The sequence below is a fragment of the Protomyctophum bolini genome (genome assembly GCF_963924005.1).
Source record: "Protomyctophum bolini genome assembly, chromosome: 22".
Taxonomy (NCBI): domain Eukaryota; kingdom Metazoa; phylum Chordata; class Actinopteri; order Myctophiformes; family Myctophidae; genus Protomyctophum; species Protomyctophum bolini.
This window is the reverse complement of record NC_137883.1, coordinates 18,897,804-18,916,976: the sequence shown is the minus strand read 5'-3', so window position 1 is coordinate 18,916,976 and position 19,173 is coordinate 18,897,804. Positions and strand designations below refer to the sequence as shown.

General features: G+C 39.5%; 1 protein-coding gene across 2 annotated transcripts; it reads right to left on the bottom strand.

Moving 5' to 3' along the window:
• Positions 1 to 582: 582 nt before the first annotated feature.
• On the bottom strand, positions 583 to 13,731 carry mtfp1 (mitochondrial fission process 1). Of its 2 annotated transcripts, XM_080756351.1 has the most exons (5): positions 13,593 to 13,731; positions 10,555 to 10,682; positions 9,635 to 9,867; positions 4,125 to 4,211; positions 583 to 2,897 (listed from the first exon to the last, which is right to left on the bottom strand). In XM_080756351.1, the coding sequence occupies exons 1-4, from the start codon at positions 13,660 to 13,662 to the stop codon at positions 4,145 to 4,147; spliced, it is 498 nt and encodes a 165-aa protein (XP_080612477.1). In that variant the 5' UTR covers positions 13,663 to 13,731; the 3' UTR covers positions 583 to 2,897; positions 4,125 to 4,144. The 2 variants fall into 2 exon arrangements, with proteins under 2 accessions (XP_080612477.1, XP_080612476.1); XM_080756350.1 differs by having other exon boundaries at positions 583 to 4,211.
• Positions 13,732 to 19,173: the final 5,442 nt, after the last annotated feature.

Here is a 19,173-nt window from a genome sequence, read left to right as displayed (position 1 = left end):
TGAATTACTGCCACTTGACTCTCTAATCTCTTCAATGTAATTGGCTTTGACTACTGGCTATTCACTAGATATCCATTCTGCTAGAGTGATATCTCCTCTCCCTGTGCTGGAAAGGGACAAATAAATGCTGGGTGTGCTAAAAAAAAGGGACACACTTTTCAGTTAGTTTGCACTCAAGTCCAACTCAAGACTGTTGTAGACTTTACTTACTATATCCAATAAAAGCAAATATTGCTGTGTGTGTGTGTGTGTGTGTGTGTGTGTGTGTGTGTGTGTGTGTGTGTGTGGAGAGTACTGGACATCTGTTCAATTAAAACTATGATTACTCCATAAACAATTACTCAAGATAAAAAAATACCATTTGAGAAATATACTCAATTGAGAAATTTGTTCTTGGAGGGGGTGGGGGCAGTCTCACCCACACATTCACAATGCTCAACTTCTGTTGTAGTCTCGACTTGACAGAAAGCTCACACAGAAAGCGCTGCAACATTTCACAGACAATTTACAGCGAGAGAGCTTCGCGACACAATATAGACACCCGTCTATATTATAGTGTAAAGGATTTGAAATTCCCAAAAATAACTGTTACAATTCTTTATTTTATTTCAATATAGATTTATAGATGGTTTTTTCCCTTTTTTGACAGTGTTTAACAAACATTTCAGAAGGAGGGTAGCTGAACAATAGCTTTCCATTACATTAGAGCTTTAACAACCCACAGCATATCACGTTCACATTTCAAAATTCTTTAGTCCCAAAATTCTAGTCCCATTCAGGGAACTAAAAACATTAAATAAAGCATTTTTGAAAGTTTATGGCAAATAATGTAACACACTAAAATTATGATTTGTGACAAAATAACAAAGTTCTCTTTTCCAGCATGCAGGCAATGGAAAACCTGAAATGTGCACAATCCTTTGAGTGGAGAATAAAAAGTAAACCTTATCCAGCAGCGTTTAACAAAAGATTACTTGAAACCATTATGGAAAATGGTGTAGTAAGTAAACAAGTATTGGCAATATCAATAGTTCCTAACTCATGCTACTTGAGTTAAAGGGGCCTAAAAAATAAGATTTCCCTTAATCCTAGACCTGCTTTTACAGTATGTGAACACATTGGTGCATCTCTTTAATTTGCAGGTCTGGTCTGTACTGTAGAATATGACTCGTCTCCCTTGCATAGTGCAGTAAAAAATACAGTACTTTTTATGCTCTAAGAATAGCCTTAGAGCATGATATTAGACTAATATAATAATATTATTATTATTTTGTTTTTATCATTCAAGATTCTCTGCACAGGCAATATTCCATGAACTTTGGGCGGCAGCAAGTGTTGTGATGAGACTACTTTAGAAACACACTGTTTACTATTTAGAAACACACTTAAATGTACAAAGGTGCAATGAGATCTTGCAAAGATGGTCTAGTATTTTTGCCCATACATTCTGTAGACACACGTACCCTGAGCTGGCTTGATATTAAATCCCTTCTGTGTGTCTGCCCTACACTTTCTTTTTTACAAATATTTGAACATTTTCTTTACAATATTTTGGAAAACAACTGGCCTATAATTACATGCCCAAATCAGTTAATTGGTCACTTGGTGACCATTGTTCAACTGAGTAAACCATGCATAGTTGTACGCTGAAATTTAACCGTAATATTACCACATAGTGGAGTCAAAACATCCAACAAAGACATTGCACAAATACTTTGGAGCTCAGTGTAAAATAATAAGCAATGCTATAATAATTATTAATAGTACTAATGTAACATTCACTTTCAACATCTATTGTTCACCTAATTGTACACCATTACTAATAGAGTGCTGTGAAATAATGCAAACCTCAATAAAAAAAAGCAAAGTTCCGGGAATATTCAATGTGAAAGCTTTCCATGGGAATTATCGGGAATTTATGGGAATTAACAAACAATAATGGAAATATAGGAGTTTGTTGAGGTTGTATATAGATAGATAAAACTCCATTAATTAACTTGACCATTACTTTGTAAAATAAATCCATTCATTTGTCAAATACATACAATGTGGCATGTGGCGAGTTATCGAGCCAGCAATTTAACGAATGTACTTTAGAATTACAAGTCAATAATACAAGCTGTATGGAAACATTATGGATTTAAAGTGAAAAGAAATGAAAAGAAACTAAAGACATGTTCTACAATAAAGATGTACTCATGAAAACAGATCCATAAAAACTCCTCAATTAGCATGCTCAATCAAGCTGCAGCTAGCTAGCAAAGATGGTGTTAACAAGCTATAAACGGAGTGCTTTGCTTTTGGATACTGGGCCATATCTTGCGGCACCCCTTAACCCTTATCCCTGAACTTATTTGCCATTTTCTACTATTTAAAAAAAAACCTTTTAAAATAGTTCAAATAGCTGATCTACAAGCTCACAACGTGTAGATATAGATCAGCTATTTAACCATCATAATAGGTATAAAAATATATGTACTCCAGTAATATAAACAATACGTTCTTGAAATAATATATGTAGTCCTTTGGTTCAGACAGTGCTGGCTCAGACAGACAGTGACCTATTGTTATTGTATAGTGATCTATTGTTGGTGTGGGCTGTACAGTGCACACATGATAGCAGAATGCACTGTGTACGTAGAGGGATAAGTAATATTACTGAATTCCTATTTAATGCGAATGCTGGCAAATGATCAGTTCATGTGATGGTAGAGTGAGCTGCTGAATGCAGTGCATGGTTGTATAATTCAAATAAAAGGGCATACTTTTAACCAAAACAATTACCACAAGACCTGCTGATGTATCTTCCCCCTCCACACAAACAGTAGGCTCATTAATAAAAAGGTGTGATTATGAAACTGCGTGTGTAATTTTCCAAAATTCCAGAGCTTAACTTCCTTGGACATTTTCCAACGCCACAACACCGAGGACACAACATAGAACAAAACAATGCAAAAGTGAATTAGACGATCCTCTTAAATCCTCTGGTCCAAAAGTGACATTTGGAGGCAGAAATGTCAAATATAGAAGTTAAACAACAATGTGAACCAGGTCAAAAATAAAGTAGGTTGGATTGAGTGTATGCTCAACTTTAACCTATCATTACAGCACATCAGGATATTGCTAAGGAACACAGCAAGTGTGAGTTTCACTGAATCTCTCTGGTGGAGGTATGGGTGTGAAGCCTGATTTATACTTATGTGCCAACCGAAAATAGCCAATCTACAAATTTGTAGATTTGCCATTTGAGGCTTTTCAGGCTTAAGGTGAGGCTCTAGAGGTCAGCAAACTGGTTGACATGCCAGTGAGAGCAACCATTGAAGGCATGTTCCTTACAGAATATGTATGTCATGACTCATAATGTGTTAGATATCGTCGATGCCAGGCCGAAGCCTTCTATGTTGAAAATTAAAACATTGAATTAAATATAGTTACTACTTAGTCAGAAGCTCTTGGCAATACTTTTCATTGGTTCAGTATTCATAAAACCCACAGATACAATTAACCACTTTCCTGTTGTGTGCTTGACCTCTTGTAGATTGACTATTTTTTGCTACAGTACTTGTGTGACACGTACTATTACGAAGTACATTACCTTACGAAAAAACTAAACTAATTTTGAGACATGGTGTTCCTGCCCAACAGCAACAATATGTGACAATACAATCTCTTGAATCTCTTGAATTTCAATCTCTGTAGTTGAAATTGTTTGGCCATTTCCACCAGTTGTAGTGGAATATTCTATCTTGTATACTTCTACATTTTAAATATTCTTACCTTCTTTATAAATTATTTTCTGAAAGCAAACCTAGGTTGCCCTGACCAGAGGTTCTGTTCCCCTGTGATTATTTCAAGAAGCAGAATTTCATTATTTTACCCTTTGAGATATTGTCATAGCATAACTATGAGCTTTTGTTATTACAAAATAAAACTCCTGACTCCTGTCAAACATGACTGCAAGATGTTCCTTGGAGACAGTATTGGAGTACATTTCTTAGTAGGTAATTAATTACAACCCTGCTTAGTGAAATACACCTCTGCTGTATATCATTGTGCTTACGGTGGTGATTAATAAGCGCAGTTCCAAGGGAACAGGATGGGATTCGTTCTTGGGAACAACTGACCTCTAATGGATGGTCCCTCCTTAATCCTGCTTCTCATCCCCACCATAGACTTTCCTAAGGCTCGAGTCCAGCAGGTAATCCACTGACCTATAGGAAATAGAGAGGGAACAAAATATTTTAGAAGGAAAATAAACAGACTCAGAAACAACAATGGATCATTGCACTACTTATGTGTAAATACAATAACTACAATCCATTTGGGTCATTTTACAGAAAGACGGGAATGTGACAACGCTTTATTATTGGGTTGTGACATCAATTGGAAGTCTCCTCCAATAATAACAGATGTTTTGGTGAATTAGACAGAAGACAACCTACTGTAAGGTTCCACTGTGAATTCTGATGATCCAAAAACACAATCTTCCAACAGATTGTTAAAACCCTGCAGGTGTCTAGTAATAAGGGAAGCAACCAGCTGTCGATGTATTCAGGCAATCGCTGCCGTTTATTGCTTAGCAGTCAATTTAACAGAAATTACAAGCTGTCAGCTCAACAGTTAAACACAAAACTAGAACTGAAATGGGAAGCTTTCTGATACTGAACGATATTCAATTCAAGTACAAATATAACCAAACAGAAAAGGAGGGACTCTCTGTCTCTGGTCGATAATTAAATATGAAAATAGCCAACATAATAGATGAGATAGACAGAATCCACTAATAAAAAGGAGAGTGAAGGAAAAGGTCTGCGGTTGGCGCTAAATCAACAAACAAAACAGAACTTACTACCTAAACCAGAAGCACCCCACTAACTCACTACAGCTGCTGAAAGGAAAAAAATAAAACCCTAGCTGTCTGCTCTACCTCTGTGTATGCTAAGATAAATGACACATGACAAAGGAATGGAACACAGCTGTACAAGTCCTCAAACTGCTATAAACAAGCACCTCAAACAAGTTAAATTTGATTTACAACATAAAACGACCCAAGTCACACTAACTATCACACTATAGGGAGGAAGCTAGGGAAGATTGGAGCATACTGTCGGTTTAGTGGGAAGTCTAGAGCATTCCCTCCAAACAAGCAGGTAATATGTAGGCCAGGACTAATTGACTGAGAAGTAGACTGCACCATAGAACCAGGGGATGTAAATACAAAAAGAAAGCTACTTGAAGTCGGACACCACCCTACAAAAAAATAACTCAACTGTGTATCACATATTGTACACGTGACAAATACCTATTTTATGCCAACGTGAAGAAAGACACTCGTTTGCATTTTCTGCTGTGCAAGAGTAAGATTAGATAATTACATCAAGTCAGCCCATTCTTGAGTAACTGTGACACAAGAAGTGCATCTCTTTCCTACTGTATTGTGTTTACTTTATACTCCCTGGCAGTGTAGAGATAAGGCTTAATAAGTGATTATTTTTTAACCTGGGGCTAGCATGTCGCGGGGACGAGTCCCGACGACCTTTGCTGTGTGTGTCTCCTCCTCCTCCCCCCCCCCCCCCCCCCCATCTCTCTCCCGTTTCCTGTCAACCTATTGTGACCAATAAAAGGCAAAAAGCCCCCAAAAATTATTAAAAGAAAATACAATTTTTTTAACCGGTGCAGTTAGTTGTGTGTCACTTGTGTCCATTTCACATTTGGTTTTAGAGGTTATGGTTAGGAAATCTGGTCTAGGATATTGCATTTGCATTGCATACTCTTTACTTTTAATGCTAAACACAAATGCACAAATGAAGGTAAAGATCTTTTATAATTTCTGTAAAAGTCTGCTTCCTCCTTTCTAGCCAGCTACACATTATGTGCATATTTTTATGAGCGTATCTGGAAGATTGCAAAGTGGTTTTGTCGATTTCAACGTTGTTTTTGGACTGAAACGTAGAGGAATGGTATTGTGGAACTGTGACTTATTGTGAAATGGCAGGAGGAATAGAACAAAACATACTGTATCTGAACCACATGGGCCACTTCCACGTCAGTAGTTAGATTAGTTCTCCTCGTCACTGTGTTCCAGAAATGGGAGGGTGCACACTGCACAGTAACGTGCAGATATCAACCAAAATAAAAAGTGTTTGGGGTTATGAAAACATGCTCACCTAGAGACACAGCTAATTAACCCAATTTGTGCCCAAGACGTCTCCATGATGTCCCAAGAATTATAATGTAGGACGTGTGCGAGTGTGCACACACGGACGGCTGAAAAGCAGCTGGACAACATTTAAACGTACCTCTAGTAGCGACCATAGTGGACACTTTTTCATGACTGGCTGCCTCTAAGCCAATGGGAGACTTATCTGTGATGTTAGTAGATCAAGAGGTCTTATTTCCACTCTGACCCTGCACACCCAGGCCACAGTCTTTTTGCCCCGCTTCCCTCAGGCAGGTCACTAAAGACTATGAAGGCCCGAAAGCTTTTTCCCCACGGCTATCCGGCTCCTCAACGCTGGCTGGTGTCCCTCCCTGACTGACTTCTATCCTCCCTCCATCCCCACTCAGAGTGGAATGGACTGACTTGTGCTCTGAACTGACCTGAACACTTGAACTCTCTGCATTTTATATTTATTCACTATTCATGTTGTATTTGCACTGTCTTGTCCCGTTTTTTATAATGTTTGTAAATGCACTCTGCTGTCTACCAAACCAAATTCCTAACATGTTTACATGTCATGGCCAAATTAGATCCTGATTGGAGCTGGGACACAGTGTGGTCTAATGTTATGTTGTCTTCTAGAAATCCTGATCATCAACAGATTAATCAAAATTTTGCTCACCAAACATAAAACCCCTGCAGGTTGTTTGTTTGTTTTTATGTTTCTTATATATCTTGTTTTTGTGTGTTGTTTTTATTCATTCATGATGCCAGTATACTAATTGTACTGTTTAGACGTCATGAATAAAAAAAACTATTGAAAAAACCCATACTCTGCACGCCGCAACGTGAAGCCCTGAGCTGAGGCACACAAACGGATGTTCAAACAGATCAACTTGTGGGAATCTCTAGTGCAATGAGATCGTTCTCCCCTGCAGGATTCACATCCTCGTACCCAGCCAAATGTGTTCGATGCCCACAATAAAGTCCAGGAATTATTGTCCTCTCACAAACAAACGAAAAGGTAATAATAATTAAAACCAATTTAAATAACAAAACATTACACAATGACATTGCAACATATAATGAAAATTAAATAAATAAAAATGGCTTATCTGACAGATGAGTTATTCGAATCATAGCAGTGCTTTATGAGTATACAGTATCACAGCAATCAGATGATTGATTGATGATTTGAGCTACCCATTTTATAATACACAATAAACCCTGGCTGGTTGTTCAGAAGTTACCTTTAAGGTCTGATGTGCATTTCTAACTACATCATTAATCCCTGTGTCCCTACTTTCTATCACACACACACACACACACACACACACACACACACACACACACACACACACACACACACACACACACACACACACACACACTTTCAGTCAGGATATGTCTAAGCAGTGCCGTTTGTCAAAACTGTGTTCAAGAAAGCGTTACTGCTCACATAATGTAGCACTATTCACCGCCATTATTTACTTTCTTCAATCAATTATTCATTCATTGTGATGAATGAGGTGCCAATTACTACGATCTCAAACACCCATCACTATCAAATACTGTATATTAGAACAGACAACAACATCAATCTTAAAAACAAAACAAAAGAATACTTGGCAGTGTCTGAGTACTAAACATGTTGATCACTATGTGCCAAAATAAATACTGTACGCTCTAATAGTTTACTTGATCCCATTACATTAGTTAACTGATATGTTATTTCACTATTTTATTATACTGCTTCAGGCATGTACAGAAGCTCAGCCGGCTGCCAAATTACTGTCAGCCTCACATCCAGCACTTCTCTCCCAAGACCAACGACCAGAGGGAGTTCAACTAACCATGTGCAACCCAGATTTTGCTCAAACAAGGGGTTAAATTAATTTAGCTCCTATGCCACTAAAATGTGGAACACCATACCAACAGCCATTAAGAAATGTGAATCCCTAGACTCCTTCAAAACCGCTCTCAAAGAGCACTTACGGGCGGCTGCTATTCGAAACTGGCCCCTGTAAAAAAGTTAAAGTTCCCCCCTCCTCCATACTGTACACGTTTTTCCCTTTTTTGGGCGGTGCACGCTTTTTGAGCGGTGCAGCCGCTTCTATGCACAGCTTAGTGTGTAGGTGTGTTTGAGCACAGAATGTGATGATTTATTCGATTGACTGACCATTATACATCATCATCATGATGAAAGGCATCACTCACTTCACACAGGTGTGATTTTTTAATTTAACTGTATATATGATGATTTCATTTTTACATTTTTCATTTCAAGTGTATATTATTTGTACGTCTTTAAATGTTCGGATGAATTGAAAATGGAGGACCCTGATGTAAACAAGTCTTAGTGCTTTTTCTGGTTTTATCCCTAAAAAATACAATCAATATCCCTTTAGGTTGCTGGTATTTACTGACCATTGGCTGACTAGAATTTCAGATGGCTGTTTAAATATTGATGGCCACCTTGTTATTTATTTCATTTGTATTAGTCTATTAAATAAATAAAAAGATAATTCAATATACAATATAATAAGATGTATAAGAAGATAAAATGTCAGTGAATATGACATTAAAGTGTGTGGTTTCCTGAATACATAAGACTACCTAAAACCCTCATGCAATACACAGCTTCAACAATCTCACAGTGACGCGCAAGACCAATAGAATTATTAATTATAATTAAGGATGTGACCAACATAAAACTGGAGCAATAAATGATCACATCACATCAGTGGATTTAATTTAACAGCAAACAATTAAGGAGCACTGCAATAAGCCAAGCAGACACTCATATCATAGCTCAAAGTATATACCGTTACCAAATGACAAATCATCATCAATGAGTTGCACTGACTGAGTAGCTAAAATCTGTAATAGTCCTAGACTTCCAAGCCGACGTGTAAATCGTTTCTGTTGGGTGAAAACCTCATAAGCCTATGTCCAAAACTGTTACTTTTAAGGATTCAAATTCAAGAATAGCAGATCGACAAACTCAAAGCGCGTCACTTCATTCCTTGTTTCAAGCTTGTAGATCTGCTGTTTTTGATGCTTTGGTGTGATCAAGTTGAAAGACCTTTGCTCTCAAGTGCTGGCGGTAACTTCCTTGTCATCATGAAATAATAAACATAATATTAACAAAAAAACAAAAACAGCTGAATATGTACGGAAAGAACAAGATGGAAATACTGAAACTACTCCAACCTTCCACTTTTGTAGTCACTAGATAATTGTAATACAGTTCTAATACTGTAAACTGTAATTAAAATAGGTTAGTTACAGCACAGCACAGCAGGTGTATGTCTATGATGGTTTGAGACCTTGTCTTACTTTGGGTAAGCTGTGTATGCACAGAGCTGCCATTCTGAGCATAGATTTGATCCAAACACACCCCAAATTGTACTGTTTGCAAGACAAGCAGCATCCAGCACGTATAAAGCCACATACATAATAATTAATTCATACCTGTCTATGGGAGAGATGATGAAGGGGATCGTGGAGAGGCCTATAGCCGTCGTCGTCCACTTGCGAACGGGCAGTGGCCACCGGGTAGTTCTGCCCAGGAGGTAAAGCGAGGCCGCACACACACGGTTGATTGTGAAGCCAGGAATGGCTACAGAGGCCAGAGACTGCCACACAAATGTGTCCACCACTGCTACTGCTACCCGTGTCGTCTTCCCTGGGTTGTCACCATGAGCCTGGGGTCAGAGGGGTCAACAGAGTAAGTGTCCAAATATAGAAGCTTATCTTTCAACAAACAAAATAATATTTTCTATCTTGTTGGTGGTGCAATAGCATTATCATACAGACAGACATACAGCAAGACTTATATTATACTAACTTTAGATCTACTTACTGACTTTTGAACACTGTGGTAGCATTATTGTCCATGTATTTATTTTTAAATGTCTTTATTGCCAACACACAAGTTATACTACACAACACGCTGAAGAAAGTCATTACACATTATATTAGTGTTTGAACCTGGGTAATTAAAGGTCTTTCAAACTGTGACAGTTTTCCCTTCTCTGCACCTACAATGGTTATCTCCTTTGTGCATACCTTCGTCAGCCATGGAGACATTGTAACTAAACAATTGCTTTGTTCTGTTTCCATTTTGCCACCATTCTTTTCAGAGACACTACTATTGTAACAATTGCAGTTTCACATCCATGTCATTTGTTGCCTTAAGTGTAGCTTGGTCGTAGCACAAATATTCAATCTGTTTAACTGTATCTATTAATCATGTTCAGTCAAATTGTTTTGGCAGAATTTACCTCAGAACTACAACTTCATTCTAAATATTAACATGTTAGTTACATTTTTACAGATAGGATTTGAAGGATTTGAAGGTCTATGTAGACAAAATATTCCAAATATCTTACCACAGCAGCTTTCTTCCCTTTGTCGAAAGCATCAGCAGAAACGTAGACAGTGGCCACAGCATAGCTGGCCCATACCATGCTCACTGGTACCAGGGCACGGAACGCCTCCCCCACCTCATTGGCATATCCTGTGTGGGTAACAATACAGACACAATAGCTACTTTATTTATTTTAGATACATCTACATATTATATCCAGCCTACTTTGAGTGTAACTACTACTATTGATTTTCTTGTTTAATTTACATGGACCTGCAATCCAGAACCTTTTCTAGTGAATAAAGTGTTACTTTATGTGTGGTAGAGTGAGCATGTATATAACAAAATGAGGAAAAAGAGGTTGCGCATCAGCAATGTTTTTTTTAATTCATTTTTTTTAAATGTATATAACACCCAGTAAGACGCCTAGTCGCGTGCACGCAGCTGGGCGAGAGCTGGCACTTTGGAATGGGGGGTCAGATCAACAATGAACATCCGCCTGGGTGACAGCAGACTGCTTTGGCATAGGGGTCAGATCAACATAATGGAATGAATTCTGTACTGGCCATGTGGAGCGTGTCTTGAGTGTACAGGGTTTGATGAGGTCAGATCAACATATGGAATGCCAGATCAGGTCAGCCCATACAGTATCTAAGAGTGGCAGCAGGGGCAGTGTCTTGAGTGTACAGGGTTTGATGAGGGCCCCGGTAGGGCCGGGCCTACATTTTCTGGCCTGTTGAGAACTCTAGTTTTTGCCGGCTGCTGGGCACGGCTGCACTAATAACTTTAGGGCAGCCGGGCAGGCCCATCTGGAGTTTAAATGGACAGAATCAGTCAAAAAGGGAGAAATCGAAGAGGAAAGATGGATGGGGAAGGATCCACACATGGAATGTCAGAACAGTTCAGCTCCATATATGGAGATCTAAGGGTTTGAGGTCAAATGTGGAGTTGCTGGCCAATATTGATGACATCAGGGATCTCCATCCCTGATGATGTCACGTGATGTCACAAGGCATGAGTGACTGACTGACGGGAAATGCACAATTTTATAGTAAATGCATAGGAGGAGGCCCTCACAAAAAGTACATTTCATACAGTGCATGATTGGAAGACACTACCTGTATTTGTCTCCAAGTTCTTAAAACTCCTATCATGATTTAGATTTTCTTTAACTGATATTTAGATCTGCATACTATTACTGTACATGGGCTCCAGTGGCTCTAGAGGTGCAGTGTCCCGGTCAAAGTGTCCTTGAGTAAGGCACTGACGGTAATATGCCTTGCATGGCTGCCTCTGTCCTCAGAGAGTGAATAGGTGAAAGTATGAATGCAATGCATATCTTGTCAAATGCTTGAAAGGTGCCATTATAAATGCAGACAATTACTAAATTAGTATTTAAAAGAAGCTTTTGAATGACTCGCGACCAATCATTGCCTTTATTCTATTGAGCAGGTCTAGCACTATTTTGTATATTGCATATATCATCCTGACACATGATGCAGTTGACCTTCACTTCTACTAATAAAAAATATATATGTGTCTGGCAGAAAAATATGCACTGTCCATTCTACCAGGGTTGAATGACTAAAATGCCCTTGGTCTGTCATTAAAGCATTCCAGGAGCCACTAGTGCCCCACGTGGCCATGCATCAAAGTAAATAAATAATGAATTGTGAATGAATGGTCAAATTAACTCAGTTGTATTATTTTGGTTAGAGTCATTCTTAAAGGACTGCTCTGGCAGTGACCATGGGTTGGTTGTCTGTCATAAAGCATGCACATGAACTGTTAAAATAAGTCCTCTGCCAAATTATGTTAATTAATGCTGTATTCATCCACATGATCCTAATCAACTGCTCAGGTGCATGTAAAACTGTGTCTAAAATAATAAATACAAGATTATCTCCAGTGAGGCAAATTCAGGCAATACATTATTATCTGACTCAAGCTGTACTCAGTGAGTAGCCTACTCAAACATGACAGCTCTATCATCTATTTTTACAGCTGACCAGCTCTATATTTAGGCACAACTGCAGTTTGTGAAATAAAATGACCCTGGACCTTTGGACCAGGGTCATTTTCCAGTCAGTGACCATCACATCTATTCTTATTTACAGAAAATCGTAAATGCACTTAAAACAAGTAAGTGACAAAATGCAATATCCCCACCCCAAAACTCCAATACACTTACTACCTAACATCATACTAAATGTAATCCAACGAGTCATTCTGGCGCAACACGTAGACGGCTACGCCGACCTAAAGTTTAGGTCTTACAGACAGAGTCCGTTTTGCAACAACAAAAAAGCACATAACAGTAAAGTACAGTTCAATACAAGGTCTGCTAAACTTTTGATGTGAACAAGCCATTTCTTCTGGATGTCCTCTTATGTTTAGCCTAAACTTTAGACATCCAGAATAACCATTTATTCTTTAGGCTAAACATAGGAGGACATCCAGAAGAAATGGCTTGTCACATCAAAAGTTACAGGTGTAAAGAAGTTTTAACATTTTTTCAATCTGATCATTAACGCAGTCAGTCAGCATGACCTACTGATTGTGTAAATTGTACACCAACAGTCAGCACAACATCCAAGTGAATACTTAAAACAAGCTTTTATTGGTATTTTTGGTTTGACAAAAGTCCTCAAACATTAGCTCGCGAGTAATCAGTAAGATTGGTATGTTGTGTTATGTGTATGAATCTATCCGGGCGTTTCTTTTACGATTGAATGACTCACGCTAAATAAATCATAACCCCGGAACACGCTCTTACTTAACTTCCTATACCTTATATAATAAGTAATAACCATATAGTTGGTTTACTGTCAACAAAGATAGGGGATTTTTTTTATTGTTCCAGAGTCCTGCTTCAACTTGTCATACGCGTGATATTCTAAAAAAGACCAAAAGGTGTCCTTGAACAGCCCCAGCTGCTGTCTTTGGTTTAAGACTGGGTTTTCCAACTATGCTAACTAGCTAGCGAGCATCTGCACTCTGGTTTGTATCTATTAAACCTGGGAGGCCACACATTATGTTAAAATAACCTCAGTAACGTACCTAAAAAGCGAACCCATGTGTCGCGATAAATGTCTACAGCTTGGCTCGGTTTCTCTTCAGTCGGATCCATGCTTTCTCGTCAGTGACCACAACACGTCCCCCGTTGCTGCTTTGCTGCTGTGCCGAGTTTGAGTTTCGGCAGGGGGCGGGGTCTGTCAGGGTGACTGCAGCCCTAGTATTAAGCTCCCTGGCCTGTTGAGCAACAAAACCACACAAGGCGGCAGTGTAGTGCACGTTTTGGTTTCTCGAGATTAATTATGTTGAATTGATTGATTGATTGATTGATTGATTGATTGATTGATTGATTGATTGATTGATTGATTGATTGATTGATTGAATACTTTATTAGCAGTTTGCAAAAACAAACTGAGGAAAGTACAGTTCAACACAAACCCAGGAAAACAAGGCACGGCTTCCGCTTGTTTCCATTGGGGTCCTCTATACTCAAATTGAATTAATCGTTCAATTCATTCAGAAAGTGTAATGCAGTTACAGCAACTGTATTACTACAGAACAGCATATATGTTACTGTATTTTTACAGCATTTTGTAATTTTGACAATTTCTACCGTATATTATATTGCATTGTACTCTATCTACACCAGAGGTTGCCAACTACTGGTACTAGAGTACCATGGTGGTGGTACGAGTGGTACAAAGAGTAGTCACCCAAAAAAGGAGAAAAAAGACAGAAGTGTAATGAAATATTTAAAACCTGTCCATCCGTCTGTCCGTCAGTCGGTCACGCCTCCCTCCATATATAGTTGTCAGTCCATCACGCCTTGTGACATCACAAGGTGTGATGAACCCTGGATACATGGAGAAGACATGGTCATCACCTAGATCTGCATATATGGAGGCGGCCAGCAACTCTACATCTGACCTCAAACCCTTAGATCTCCATAATTGGAGCTGACCTGTTCTGACATTCCATATGTTGATCCTTCCCCATCCCTCCTTCCTCTTTGATGTCTCCCTTTTGACTGATACCTGTCCATTCAAACTCTAGACGGGCCCGCCCCCAAAGCCAGATCGCCCAACAGTCTGCTGTCACCCAGGAGGAAGCGTGCACAAGCGTGCACTACCGGTAGTTCTTCTGACCAAGCAATTGGTTGAAATAGGTTGTCTGTCTGTCCCGCTTTTGTGCCCATATATGGAGCTGAGTGATTTGTGTCACCATGACTCAGCCATAACCATATAAGGAGTCCCAAAAGCAGCTATACGTCCAAAACCCAAATATGTACGAGCTGCGTTCGCTTCCCGCGTTTGCGCGTCTTACTGGTGGTGGTACTTGGAGAGCCAAATATTTTGGTGGTACTTCAGTATAAAAAGGTTGGGAACCAGTGCTCTACACCAGGCTCTACACAATACATAATTGGCATTAATTGCACTACACCACAAGCACATTGAGCTAAATAACTTGAGTTGACACAGGGACACCACTTCCTTTGAAAATGTCAGCAGATTGCTTATATTTTGATACATTTTGACCTTTCCAAAGGAAATCTGTTTGCAGGTCTGAACAGATTCTCTTGGATTCTGGTGATGTCATAACTTTAACATTTATTTCTGTGTCATGCACCAAAGGTGCCCAGCCCACGTGGACTTACAGGACACAACATATAAATCATTGCATCGTTGCATAGGTGTACAATATAAAATAAATCAAACTCCATTTCAAACATTCTGTCTTTAGCCTACGCCCCTCACATCATACAGTGTGATTTTTGCCAGGTGCTTAAAAAGCGCCTGGACTACATGTTCACCTGCCTCTAATAGTGACCGTAGACACTTTTTCATGATTAGCTGCCTCTAAGCCAATGGGAGACTTACCCATAAAACCCATAGTCTGAATGGCACAAAACCCATACTCTGGACACGTGAAGCCCTGAGCTGAGGCAAAGGCTGCGGCACAAAACTGATTATAGATGTTCATAAACGAGAGCTTTCTGCACCTGGCAGTTATGACTGCATGAGTCATTCTTGTTTATTCTTCCCGTGAGGTGTTGGGGTACACAGCAGGATATAGAAGGTATCTATTACTATACAGTGATATTCCCTTATATGGGGTTATGGGCATCACATCATTATGACATTTCCCACAACCTCCTATAACTCACCTGCCTTCTGGCAATGCAAATGTATTAATAGTTACAATGGGTAGTCACTATCAGTATCGGTGTAAGTCACTGAAGGAATCGGAAAATAATAACAATCTACCCTCTGGTTGGGAAATAAAAATTGACCCACGGTCAAGATGGCCATACTTTGTAGATCATAATAATCGCACCACAACCTGGAATGACCCAAGGCAAAACGTGTTATTCCAACACCAACAGCCATTCCAACAGTCCCCACCATCCCAACCATTCAATCAGCCACAGTCTCCACTGCAGCAACACTTCCAGCAGCCCCGGCAACGTGAAAAGACATTTAGACATCAACAAGAGTTCGAGCAATCAGAGCAGCACCTATCAGTGGACATCACAGACCAAATGCCTCCTAAAACAGATACCCAAGACTCAGAAACTGTTCCACCAGACGTCCCACTCCCAACTGGTAAGGTCGAAGGTGAACCAAAGGCTCAGTGCTCAACTCACCCAGGCTTGGCAAAAGTGCAGGAAACTTTAGAAAGAGTTGCCAAACTGGAACAGAAGGTGAAATGTTTTAACGGGAAGAAGAATGATAAGAAATACTTGCAATTGGAGGGACTGTTAACCGAGGAGCTTTTAGTGCTGGACTCCGTAGACCCAAAGGGGCATGTGGGTGTGTATCAAGCGAGGGGTGATGGAGTCCGTCGCGTGCAGACCATACTGGAGATCTTGGAGCAAATTGGATGAGAACCGAGTCCCTGCAATACTTTAGTGAAGAGTGACAGCCCTAGAGGTATAGCAGACACATGACAATGTGAATTGTAGGAGGTGCCCAGTATGATCCCCAAGGAAAATGTAGAGATGGCAAGAGAGATAATAGGAAAGAGAGAGCAAAAGAAAGGAAAGAGTTGTTTTAACTTTCGGTTGAATGTGTTCAACAGTATTGTTTTTTCCAATTCCTGGCATTCAACCAGTACTGTAAGTGATGGCAGAGCCCCGTGCAGTTACTCTACTGGCAACAAATGTGATTAAATATGAAGATGATAACTTTATTCATTATTTTTATGAATTTTACTTGAAGCCCACCCTATATATCCAATCAGAAGAACACCATTTTGTACCGCAGGCACATCATGCAGTAGGCTAATTATAGGCTACTGTTATTCATGATATGATGATTTAACTTTGATTGTATAATGGAAGTCGGCCGTTGGATACGGCTGAAGCCTTGTCCAAATGTGCGACAGTTAGCCAGACAAACCATAGTGGGCAAGGAACCTGCTGTGTTTACACTGGAGCCTGTTTTAGAGCCCAAAACAAAGGACAATGACAATAACATCAAATATCCATCCCCATGTTAGTACACAGAGTATAAAGATACAATTTTATATACCGTAGGCTACATTGTGGGCTAATAATTACTACATAAATAATCAAAGGGCAGAATTTCTAGGGCTCAGGTGAGGTCAAGTACAGTGAGGTCAGTCGAGTTCTTCACTTATCTGCACAAGCTGTGTTTAGAGCCATTTGTACTAGAGCTAAATTTAGGAAATGTCAGATAACAGGACAACAATATCAAATATCCATCCACATTATGCAAGTAAATATTTCACAATGTGGGTTAATAATTAATAAAGTATCAAGTATTATGTCATTACATTGTGCTTGTAACTTTTTCAGGATCACAAAAATATGATTATTGTTATCTCAAGGCGGAATGTTTACTACTTTACCTCCAATAGAATAAAACACATTTTCTTGGACTGATGATAGAGTACTCAAAAGAGGGCAAGGGGCTGCCTTTATACAACTCAGCCTGACAGATCTGACTGCACACACATTTCCAGTTGTTGATTGATTGATTGAAAATTATATTCACAGTATGTAGAATGGGCACATTTCAAACGAAAGCACAGGTCAATACAAAAACTGCTATGAGGATAAAGCCACAAAAAGACTTGTTTAGCCTACATCAGGGTCCTCCATTGTCAATTCATCAGAACATTTAAAGACGTGCAAATCACTCCCATGAATAAAAGGAAATCATCATATATACAGTTTAAGAAAGTATAAAATCTGACCCGTCTGAAGTTGTACTGTACTGTACTGTACTGTACTGTACTGTACTGTACTGTACTGTACTGTACTGTACTGTACTGTACTGTACTGTACTGTACTGTACTGTACTGTACTGTACTGTACTGTACAAGCCCTCCTCCCTGGCCAGACACTGTGTGTTAGGCTGTGCAAAGTGACACTTGGTGGTGAACAAATGCTGTAACGCTAATTTCAGTCCCAGGGACCCAGCTGTAGGAGTGGTTGCACCACTCAAAAGGTGGGGGGGACTCTAACTTTTTTAGAGGGGCCAGTTTAGAATTGCAGCCACCCATACAGTAAGTGCTCTCTGAGAGCGGTTTAAGGAGACTAGGGATTCACATTTCTTAACAGCTGTTGGTAGGGCGTTCCACATTTTAGTAGGGACGAAATTATAGGGACGAAATTAATTTAACCCCTTGTTTGAACCGAATCTGGGTTGCACGTGGCACCACGCACCAGTTGAACTCCCTTTGGTGTTGTGATGGTGGACTTTATTGACATTTAGGTGTAGCGGATCTTGTAGACCAGGCCCATTGCAAGTTGCTGAACTCTGTCATCAACCCTAAGCCATTCAGCCTATATCAAAATGAGCTAGGGGTGAGGTGGGGTCTGGGAGTAAGGCATGGGAGCCTTCACCTCCACCATCTGTTCTCTCCCCTCCAGGTAGGATTGCATGGTAACAAGACAACTCACCCCGTTTCTGTTTTCCTCCCACCCCAGTGAGGGGTGGGAGAGGCTGGGCAGCAGACGGCTGGATTTTGAATTTCTCTAACTATAAACTGTCATGACAGCAGACAGCCTATAGTACAAATATAATTTATGAAAAGCTATACAGTGAAGTCTGTTCACAGATGTTGTTGTAGGATATGTGGGGATTATCTGACGAGGTACCATTTGAGTGGGCAAAACCTTACATATACTAAATAATACTAAATTGTTTATAGGGTCAATATAAGTAAAATAATATAGCCTTTTCACAGGAGTATATTTTTATATTTTTCCAAAAAGAATACAAATAGCCAATAGCATATTACAAAGTTATCCCCCTCACTGGTGAAAATGAGTTGTCCAGTATTCGATTGCATAGCTCACTGATATATGTGCTATAAAAAACAATTGCGTGCTATCAAAACCAATAGCAATCATCACTCCAGTTTTTGTGTGTATTTAAATTTTTGGTTTTGCAGTAGTAGTCTAGACCAAAGGCACACATTTTATTTTACAAGTAGACCCTGACCTTTTCAAATAACTTACTTAGTAGGCCTACACATGTCAAGCCTATATGTAACCCGATCCAACCCGGCATACAATATATTCAGCCAATAGAAAAACACTGAAGATTTTGTAGGCGGAGTTTTACTGTACGATGGCCGCCGCCATTAGGAATTGGCA